The sequence below is a fragment of the Pundamilia nyererei genome, unplaced genomic scaffold, assembly GCF_000239375.1.
Source record: "Pundamilia nyererei isolate P.nyererei 1_Seehausen unplaced genomic scaffold, PunNye1.0 scaffold00023, whole genome shotgun sequence".
NCBI lineage: Eukaryota > Metazoa > Chordata > Actinopteri > Cichliformes > Cichlidae > Pundamilia > Pundamilia nyererei.
The window spans coordinates 4,721,259-4,733,025 of NW_005187424.1; the positions used below are offsets into that span (position 1 = coordinate 4,721,259).

Genomic DNA, 11,767 nt, shown 5'->3' on the forward strand with positions numbered 1-11,767 from the left:
GCATTGAGTGTATGGTCTAGCATAAAAGACAAAGAAATAAACCAGGCAGCACAAATTCAAATAACTGAAGCACCCTTCCTGATATCTCAGCAGAGCTTTCACTGTAACTCCACTGTGCAATCGGCCTTTTCAGTGTAATCACAGCTGTGGAAGGAACTACATTTTTCAGAGCTGCACACATCATCTCCGAGCTCACTCGGGCTCACATAAACAACTCGTTCTATGTAACCGCTATCACTCTGAGATTTAAATTCAGGATTACAGTGAATAACCCCAAACGATCCTTCACACTGCCTCCATCAAGCAGCAGATATCACAGATATCAACGTACACTAAAATGTTAAACAGCAAAATGAAGCTGTTAGCATCTTCCATAATTATAATGTACCACTAACTCAAATGAATGGTCCTGGTCAGTGTTATGGAGTTTGCAATCTTTATGTTTGGGAAGCGCAGTTTTTGCTTATTGGGAATAATATTAGTATCAATTGGTATTAATTAGCAATTAATACTGCTGCACTTTCATGTTGGTATCTCTGCACAATCTGCAACATGGATAAGGACGTTTTTAGGTGAGGACAACTTTGCACTCTTTGAAATAAATGTGCACACAAGAAGCCGCAACATCACATGAGAAGAGAGAACAGAAAGAGGGTAACTCTGCTGGCCAAATAAGGAGGGAGGACCAGGGAAAATAACAGTAAAGGACCATGAAATGTTATGCCTTTATGCAGTGCAAGCTCCATCTGATCCACTTTTAGTCACTACTCACTGTAGTCAACCAAGCTCTCCTGCGGGTATAGTCTACATTTTGTCTCATCATGCTTAAAGTGTGTGTGTGTGTGTGTTGGGGGGGGAACTCCTAGGTACTTCTTTTTCACTAGTCACAAAAATAGTTTTGTTTTGGGACCACATAGTATGTATTTTGGTGGGCGGGTAATTCTACGTTTACTAGAGCAGGGGGGTGTTCAAACCTGGCTACAGAGAAAATCACTCAGCCATACGATTTGTCACACATCACCACCATGAGGGAATGAGACTGTCTCAGATTCATTCTTCACTGCATAACGGTTAGTCCAAACTAAGGTCTGACCAATACTGGGACTGTGGAAAGAACTCAAACAGTGGAACAGTGTCAGTAGAACCAGTGCACTCCATACACCACACAGTAGCAGGATTTATTTAGCATATGGCCACACCCACCTTATATAAAACTGTATATATATATCAAACACTGTATTTAAAAGAGAGAGAAAAAAGCTACAGGCCACTATGTCGACATCTGAATTTTTATAATTATGTGAACTACTTTTAGTATTTGAATTACTTTTTTTTGACTCTGTACACAACCAGTTGATTTTAAATCAAACAATAAACATGTGATTGAAATGCACCATCTCAGCTTTAACTCACAGGGTTTAACAAAAGTGTTGCATTCACTTTTTCTAAATCACAGCCATTTGTATACATAATTCTCCGTTTTCAAAGACTCAAAAGCAACTGGACAATTGACTCAGGTGAGGCCTTCACCTCTGGAATACATTGAGCACATAAAAGATCTGGATTTGATTACTTGTTGCCACATCAACAATACAGACACTCTTAAAAAAAGAAATCCAATGGCCAACTTAGCAACACCAAAAGGCCTGAAAGACCAAGGAAGAAAATTGAAGTTGATGATGGCATATTTTATTCTTTGGTTAAAAAAATAACAAACAAATAAATAAACCTTCACAGCATCTAGCAAAGTCAAGAGCACTCTCAAGGAGGTAAACGTGTCAATGCCAAAGTCTACAATCAAGACGTGTTCTCATGAATATAACCACAGAGGTTTTACAGCACTGTGATTACACTCAAGAACCGAACAGTCATCTAAAGAAATTCTTTGAATAGCTGCAACCAAAGTTAAGAGTGATGGGAGGAGAAACGCATTGAGAAGGGGAAGAACAGCTCTTGATCAAAAACACACCACATTATCTGAAGGTGGAGATGGACATGGCTATGCATGGCTGCCAGTGGATCCAGTGGAACAAGATCACTAGTGTTTATTGATAATGTGACTGCTGATATAGAAAGCAAGACTAATTGTGATGTGAACAAGGCCATACTCTCTGCTCAGATTCAGCCAAATGCAGAACTCATCAGACAGTTTCACATACAAGGTGTACGAAGGCATAATTTAAAAAACTGTGCCGCTGTCCAAATATTTATGGACCCAACAGTAACCCTAACCCAGTTTAGTTTTAGTAGCTCAAACTATACTTTGAAAACAACACCTGAAGCCTTACCATCACATAAAAGCTTTTACATTTGTGCTACATATTACCAGAGAGTAGTCAGAAAGCTATGAAACCTTTTTGGGTAATTACAATAAACACCATCAACCAGCCTCACCAACCACAAGCTGATGGTTGTATTGACGAGGCAGGTCATTTTTCTGTTGAATTCAGATCCATCACTTGGACTCTAAGGACCTCCCATCATCACTAGAAATAGGCTGTCATTTTCAATCAGCCTGGTCGTTTTTTACGATTCTCTTATCAGTCCTCTTCTGTACTCTTTCAATGCCGTCCAAAGATGAGTGAGGCACATATGGTGACGGTAATCAGACATGTCATGAAAATCTTTCATATTGTCTGCGTTCTCACAGCTGGGCAGGCATGTAATATAACAACTCAATAACTCATTTTAGACAGATATAGACTGTAACCGCAGGAAAGGAACATGGAACTTGGACAAAGTGACCCTAATATTCATAAATAGCACTTTGATTTGGATGCTTCATTTTTGATTGACCCCTGTCTTTATTCATGCAAACAGTTTGACACTTCTTACTCACAAAATACAAACAGACAACTTTCTTTATATAGAAAGTGCATGGAAAAAACTTTGCCACAGTGACACTGGCAAAAAGAGAAAGCTTAGAGAAAAGTACAGCGGTGGGAGGCTTTAATAAGCTATAATACGTGACATGTCTCGCGATGTGGACATGAACCTAACCTCTGAACGTTGATGACTTAGGACTTAACCTAACCTTAAAGATTCCCTCAAGACAATATTTGAAGATATATGAAAGACCTGCTTCGAATGATAATTTGTGTGTGATGAGGTTTTCAATGCAATTTAATAATAACATAATAAGAAATTCAAAAATGACATTTACACCTTGTTTAAAAAAACAAAAAAAAAAAAACAGAATGTATGAATATGTTCAAAAATATCATTGCAGATGTTTAGGGTGTCGACAAGCTGTCTCATACATCACATAAAGTCAATTTTTGATATTTTTTGCAAAGGAGCCATTATGGAAAAGATATATATAAATCTTATAAAGTTTGTATCTGTCTTGTGTGAAACTTGTATGAAAAGCATACAAGAGTGAAAACAGATATAAGATCCCTTGAAAAATTATATAATGAAACTTGTATGTTTTGGATACTTACTAAAACAATATATGAAAGTAATGAGAAAGTGGCCACTTTCATGAGTAAATCATATAAGTTTTTACTATTTCTTTTCCATATGGGAGGCATCGGGTTCCCAAAGCTCCCTGGTCTATGATGCTTTCTGGACTCAAACTGGCTTCCAGTCATGATGTCAGAAAATCTAATTTTGATTTTGGGAGAAACTTTCCACTTTCAGTAGAAGAATTTTAAAACAGCATCAATTATTTGTACGGGTAAGATCAAATATCAACAGGGATACCAGCTCTCAGACTTTTGGTGTGAGTCTCTGTCAAATAAAAGAGAAAAATCTTGCCCAATATAGGATAGGAAGAAAAAAAAAAACACATACAGAGTGGAAATGATGGAGTTTGTGTAGCCTGACAAAGGCAAAGGAACCCTCACTAACATCACACAATACCCTATATTGAGTTTTGATTCAGTCAATTTGAAATGGTCACATAAATGCAAAATTTGCTCAAAACATTATCCATTTGTGTTTAAATTTGTGAATTTCATAAACACAGTTTTGCCTTCAAATGTAATCCCTGTTTTGCCAAAATGATAATACCTGCCATAGTATCAATAGGATTTATATAAGCATATAAGTACACCACCAGCAACTTAATTATCAAATACAACTGAAATTCAAATGTAACCACTAAATCTGAGATGTCTGCCTCTGTCATCTTAATTCAGGAAGAAGTAGGCAATTTTACCCTGGATACACAAAAATATGTATTTTTCCCCTGTAATGTTTATTACATATATTTTTGTTGTTTCAATTCAATGTAGTTATATCTATCTATCTATCTTCACATCATCTAGTAGAGACTGGGTGAAAGGGGGGTTTTAAAATTCTCCACTTGCCCTGCGGGTGGTCTTTATCCTCCCCCAGGGTGCTGGGAGCTTGAGGGTTCTACACAGTATCTTTGCTGTTCCTAGACCTGTGCTCTACATTTCTGGCGCTTCTTATGTTCCTTCTTCCCAATGTTGCTACAACTCAGTAAATCTATCAGTATGGCTGTCTTCCTCTGCTTGTCCACTACTATGTTCGGTTGGTTTGCCATCACCAGTTTGTCCAGCCGTCCCACACGATCTTAGTTTGGTCATTCGCAACCACCCTAGGCGGCAGATCCCATTTTGACCTCGGGACCTCCATGCCATACTCGCACAGATGTTCCTGTAGACCAGGGGTCCCCAATCCCAGTCCACGAGGGCCGGTGTCCCTGCAGGTTTTAGATCTCACCCTGGGTCAACACACCTGAATCACATGATTAGTTCATTACCAGGCCTCTGGAGAACTTCAAGACATGTTGAGACGGTAATTTATCCATTTAAATCAGCTGTGATGGATCAAGGACACATCTAAAATGTGCAAGGACACCGGCCCTAGTGGACTGGGATTGGGGACCCGTGCTGTAGACTATGCCAGCTACTTTGTTATGGTGTTCCATATATGCCCTGCCTGGTAGCATCTTGTTCCTGATGAAGGCTCTTAGGATCCTGTTAATCTTGTATAATTCTAGGCCTTCATGTGTGAGACACTGAGTCATAGCTTTCTTTTGCTCAATCCAGGGAGCGCACAGGTTGGTCAGTCTCCTCTTAAAGTCTTGACACGAGCATTCTATCTACCAGGAGCTGGTGTTTCTGCCAATTCCTTTCTGTGCCCTGCTCATGTTATGAGCCATGTGCCTGTTAATCTTAGCTCCTATGATATCTGACAGGTGTGGTGCTGAAGCGGGTTATTGACCACGAGGTGGATGCGACTAATCCATTCTAGGGATCCTTGGGGATCAGGACTGTCTGGCATTTGGTTAACAGATTCTGGTTGCATCTCATCCATTAGCAGCTGGTTCATATGTGCTGCCAGACACGTATGCCTTCTTGTTGTACTAGCCCACTTCTCAGCACTGTGTCCTGATTCCTTCCTGAAGTGGACCTTGTTAATCTGGGCAACACTGACTGCTGAATTTACAGGGTAATAGCTTTGGTGGTTACAGTCTGATGGTCACTGGAAAAACAAGCTTGTCAACATTGGAGGCGATCTCAATGCAGAGAAATATTGAGATAATATTCTCCAACCTGTGGCAATCCCATATCTCCACAGTCTAGGCATGCTGTTCATGCCAGGGTGACCAAATCAACCACATTGGCTGACTTGAGACAAATGCTGGGTGACTAATGAGACGCCATCCCACAGCAGTGTGGGCCCAAGCAGGTGGCCACCACAAGGAGGAGGTGGCAAGCTGCTATGGCTGTATATGGTTCTTCCACATACTACTGAGGCCCCTGTTTGTTTAATGAATGATGGGTTAAATTGTCAGTATATGTTGTTTCTGGAGACTTTCATCATCTAATTGAATAAAGGACACCAAACATGAGTCCACAGCAGAATAAAGTGCTTGGAATTGGCAGAGAAGATTTGGCCAATTTGTAATGGTCACAACCCACATACTCAACACTGCTGCTTCACTGATAGGAAGTGGTGACAGCCTGTAGACCAACACTAAACTTTCACTGCAGTGCAAAATTTTACTGGTTGGAAATATTAAATATCCTGTCAGACACTGTAGTGTGGAGTGTGGCTTCATTTTTCTTGCGTAGAAATATGACTCTATAGCATATATTTCCATGAAACTTCTCTCACATAACTTGCTACTTACTACTTCAAATTTAATTTGAAGTAGTAAGTAAATATATATATAAACATATATTTCCTTTGTTAAACGCATGCCGAAGTGAAATGTAAAGCGTTGTAAAACACAAGGTTTTGCAAAGCTAGGTATGTATGTTTACTGCGTTATGAACAGGAATTATTTTTTAATTTTTCTAGTGGAAACAGCGTCCTCCCCGTGCCTGTCCTTCGGGGCGTTTATCCGCCTCCTCCACCCCCTCTGTAACATGAATGGAGGCTCGGCTCTTCAAATGTGTTTATATGATAAATTTATTCGGCTGCGACAAACCAAACGTCGCCTAAAACAGGGATGCGGCACATTTTCCATGATTTTCTGAGCGGACTTGTGTAGCCTGTGTTCGGTGTTTGACTCTAAACGTCGTGGTGTGTGTCGGTACTCACAGCACTGCAGATAAATAAACCGCAACTTCCAGTGTCTGTCCTGGTTTTTCCGCGTTATTTTGATGGACAGAGTGCTGAGACTGTTGTCAGGGATGGGACAGGGGCTCGTTTGGTTTCTTATCTCCACTGAATCGGTCGCCATCATTTTTACTACCCTATCTCTGTCCCCCCCAATCTCCTCTCTCACTCTCTCTCCTCCTCTCCCTCCCTTCTCTCGCAGCGCGCGAACACGCGTTGTCGTCGGGATGCTGCGCGCGCTCGATGGTCTTTCTTTCTGTTTGGAGCATGATCCACCCAAAGGACGTTTGAGTCAAAGCTAGCTCAAAACAGGTATGGTGAATAATATAATGAGCATTTAAAGAGGAAGCAGCCTGCAAAAGACAGATTTAATGTGATAAAAGAGGAGACGGGAGCACACAGACAGAAGCAGCGCTTTTATACAATATTTTATACAATATTTCAGAAAATACTGCTGAGGCATGATGTGGGATGATTCAGTAGATGTGACAAAATTACTTGAAAGAGTGCTGGCATTTAACATGATATTGATAAAGACAAATTGGTAATAAATATTGTGTATGTACAGTGGCTAAAAAAACATTGATGTCCATGTACTGATTTCTATTTGAAGCAGAGATTTATGGGAGAAACAAAAGGGTAGTTTGTGCATTTAGATGGGATGAGGAGCTCGATAATTTTGTTCATTCAGTAATGCTGCTCCTCCACATCAAAAGGAACCAGATGAGATCGTTTGGGCATCTGGCTTAGGCTACGTCCACACTTACATGTGTATCTTGGGACATAACGTAGCTTTTTCTATGCATTTTGGCCTTTTGTCTATATGGAGATGGACAAACTGAGCCTTCAGAAAAGCCCTGTTAGGGTGAAGATTTGCAGAAAAGGAAAACAGAGGTTTTGTCTTGTAAGGTGGGCATCTTTATCAAATTTTTTGACATCAGAATGTGCTGTGTGTTATTGTTTGTGAGCTGTTGATTGGCCAGCATTTCTTCCTGGTGTTGTAACAACTCCTGTTGCTTTAGCATGCTCTTGACAGGAACACGCTACACCTTTTCATCTTTGTGTAGAAAGAAGTGCACTGCAGCATGATAATCAGCCAAGTACACATTAGAGCTCTCTCTTACACGAAGCAGAAGAGCTGCTGACTGTCATGGACGTTCACCCAAAAGTTGTCTGACCTCAACCACACCCAACATTTGTGGCTGCTTGAAGACTAAAAACTCCCTTACAGCACAAGCTGTTTACAGCATTGGAGCATCATGCTGAAATAAATGAGCTGTAGGTCAACTCCATATAGCTCAACATGGAGTAAAGCTAAGGATGGAAAGCATGTCTGTGTAGGTGCTGTCATCCAGATTCCGTTGCCTTAATAGCTTGAACAAAGAAAGTACATGGACTTATTTAAGTTTGTAAAGAAGTTTCATCTCTCAGGCTTTTGAGTTCTGAGAGCTCTGGCAGTGGAAAGCCAAATACCAATATAACAATAAAAGCTTAAGAAATCCATGCACATTAATAATAATAACAACACCCATAACCCAGCTTCTCCTAACCGGAACCTATCAGAAGCAAGGGGAACCTTGAAAGCAAGTGTTGTGTTGGTAAAGTTGGGAATTCATATCAGTGTACTCTGTTTCACAGGTGACACTGAGCTGGGTGGATGTGAGCAGGTACCCGAAATGTTAAAATCTGTTTTTGCCCACTCTCCAGTAATACCTCCACCCTCCAGCTCTTCAGAGAGTATACCAAAGCATTGCTGAGAGACATAATCTCTCTTTAACATATCCTGTGTTTGCCCCAGGGCCTGCTGCCAGTTGGACATGCCCCAAACACACATATTAGGTGTCAAGGAGGCATAATGACCAACTCAACTGACTTCTTGCAATGCGGAGGAATAGCAACTCTACTCTGAACCCTTTCTGAATGATTAAACTCCTCACTATGTCTTGGAGCTCCTCTCAGGAAGCTCATTTCTCCTCTTCACTACCTATAGCTTGTGGCCATAGGTCAGGCTAGGAATACAGATTGATTGGTGAACTGACAGCTTTATTGTCACACTCATTTTGCAGGCAAATAATAGTTGACAAAAAAGTGTATTGACCTTCAAGTGTTTCTTTTCATTTATTCAGTTTATTCCTTATCCAACCATATTACTTTCCCTCATTTAGTTTGCTTTCATCTTAATAATCACTCTTAATAATAGAGCTACATTTTTGGTTGTGTTTGAACCATTTAGCCATATTCTAAACAAGCACATATTCCTACATGTATTTCAGAATTGCAGTTGTACTTTCATAAGTTTTTCGGTGTGAGTATTTTTTATAGGTGACAATTTCATGAACAGAGATAACCTAACCTTATCCCTATTGTCACCCTAATTTGGAATTAAAGTGACTAACTTAGCTACAACTCTAACATTATTCCAGATGTTGAAAACATAATGGCACATGTAAGTTTACAGTTGCAGAAATGAAGGCAGAAGTTTAAAACTGTTTTTATTGCATTGAAAATTCAACAAGACTTTACATAGTGAAGAGGACAAAAAATCCATGCCAACAACCCGCATAAGCGGGTTAGTGTTAATATGTCATGCATAAGAAACCAGGTCATTCTAAATATACAATTAAGAAAAACAATAACAACACAGTGTGATTAATAATTGCAGAATGCAAATGTTGAGAATTAGAAAACAGAACATTCAGATTTTGTGCAAATTCCACAATACAGCAGTTTCCAGTATTGTCTAATTTTATTAAAAATATATATTTCACATTGCATATCAGTTTAGCCTAACTGTCCAAAATTTCAAATAAATACTGTACACAGTAGACAGCTCACAGTTCAGCCAGGTCAAGTATTTTTAAACCTGTGGGTTGAGACCTCTTAAGAGGTAGGGTGAATCTGTGTTTGTGCAATTATGCAATTTGTACTGCAATAATCATGTTTACGTGATATTTTATCCTCGTACCCTTATTATCTTGTCATGCCTGTAACCTTTTCATTTAAAAAAAAAGTTGGTGAACCTCTGGTCGTTTATGTACAATATATTAACAGACAATAGCAATAGCCAAAAACAATAATCCATGTACAAAATTGTGAAGTAATGATGACACTCTGCATGGCTCATGCAATTACTGTATAAACCAAAACTAAAAAAGATGAAAGCATATGCTGTGAAGCAGACTGACCATACTGTAACCCATCAGACCAAATGGAATCAAACTGACCTTTTAGTTTGTCAAAATTGGATTAACTGTATGTGGTAGATAATTAGGTAATTTACAGTGTAATTAAATAATGTGTAGTATCACTCAATAATATTTGTGTCGGTCATGCATAGAGCTCAGTGACAATGTTTGAATAGCTTTTAAGGTGAGACCTACTTTCTGTCCATCTAGGACGTAGTCTGCTTACTGTATGTTAAGTCTGTGACACAGTGACAGGATCAGTATCTCTCACGCATGGACAATACACAACAGACAATACATTTACTTTACAAAGTGGACAAAGACTAATCAAACAACAACGAAACTCTTTTAAAAAAAGGGAAGATACGTCTTTTAAATATTCAAAATAAAGACCTGAACCGGAGCAGGCATAACATGCTTATTGTATTGGTAGTCCACTGATGTGCCTGGTTTGTATGTAATGCACAGCATGCATGATAGTTTAAAACCTTTAGCAATTTGTAATGACTGAATTTCTGATTAATTACATGACATATGTATTATCATATCTGTTAACTAGCTAAAACAGCAAGCTAGTTAAAAAATAAAAATCTTAGTAACAACAATCAGTTTTCAAAAGTTGGATTTAACAAAATTCAACAGATGTTACAGATACAGCTGTTGGTCCAGTCTGTTTACCACAAGCAGCCAGTCCATAATCTATAGCTAAGCTAGCTACAGGCGGAATGGGTTTTCTGTGTTTACTCTTAAACAATTACATCACCACGAAAACTTGTTTTGCATATAGTCAAAATGCAGTGTAATGCTACTCCAATAAACGATCGTGATAATCAGATATATTAATGCCACATCAGTAACTTATTGATGAGATTCCATGGTCAGTCAATTAAAGTTTTTGGTATGCCATTTAAATAAATTAAAGCATTTTCTCCTCTGATAAAAGGCACGTTATTTAAAGCATTCGACATTTACATTTTTTGATCCCTGAAGAGTTTTTTTTTCTTATCAAATCAGTATTGCATTTCTGCTTATTTACAAACTGGATAGTAACATGTGTAGAAATGATCAGTTTAGCTTACAAAAATTTTGCGTATCAAATATTTTCTAGAAATTGAGAGGAAATAATAAAAAAAAAAAAAGCACGAGATTTGAAAGGTTGAAATTCAACTATTTGAGTGCATTGCAATTAATGCAAAAACACTAAAACACATGAGAGAGCAGACAGATTATCTGGGGAAGAAAAACAATTGTAGTCAACACTGTTGGTATCTCTCCAGATGCTTAATTATTTCTCAGAACATTTTATAAGTGTGTAATCTGTACAAATCTCCAATTTAATAAGAAATTACAAGATGTAAACTCTAAGCCCATCCATTACCCTCCCACCCCTTAATTATGCTACAAAAGTCTATCACATTCAAACTAATATAAATAAGTCAAGATAAGAAATATTACGTATAAAATTGTTATCTTTTTCCCATTGCTATAATCACAGACACCACTATTACAAACATCATGCCTAACTACAAAAAACCTGAAACCACTTATTTTTCTATTATTTATATCTCATGATTCTTGTTATTTCAAGGATTATTGAGCTGTTGATCTGTCATTCACAGCTTTAGATTGGTTCCAGCTAAAAAACCACAAACCAGGATATACTATTGCTCTTGCTCACAACAATCCTCTACTTGTTTCCCAAACAATTTCACGATATTAATTAAAAACGCTAATGAAAAAAGAGATTTATTGCTCAGCTCTCCATCCATGCATGTGCAGGCTGTTAAAAAGAGCACATCAGCCTTAGACTCAGAAGTGTCTTGTCGTGTGAGCAAACTGATGCAGAATGAGAGAGATTGCTTGACTGTGATAATAATTAGTGAGAGAATGTGTGAAGAATAAAGAGACAGAGGACTGTTGTCACTTAGAACACTAGGAGTTTGCAGTATGTTGTGCACACACTGAGAAAATGGGATAAATGACAAATGGAGATAGAAAGCAACTGTCAAACAGGGCATAATGGTTGTAAACATTCATCCAGC

General features: G+C 38.5%; 1 protein-coding gene across 3 annotated transcripts in view; it reads right to left on the bottom strand.

The window, feature by feature from the left end:
- Positions 1-6,800, bottom strand: part of LOC102206538 (uncharacterized) — a 91,780-nt gene extending 84,980 nt beyond the window's left edge. For all 3 annotated transcript variants that reach the window (XM_005727269.1, XM_005727270.1, XM_005727268.1), the window contains exon 1: positions 6,523-6,800. In XM_005727269.1, the coding sequence (XP_005727326.1) occupies positions 6,523-6,667 (145 nt within the window). In that variant the 5' untranslated portion in view covers positions 6,668-6,800. The remainder of the gene's footprint in view (positions 1-6,522) is intronic.
- Between the last annotated feature and the right edge of the window lie 4,967 nt (positions 6,801-11,767).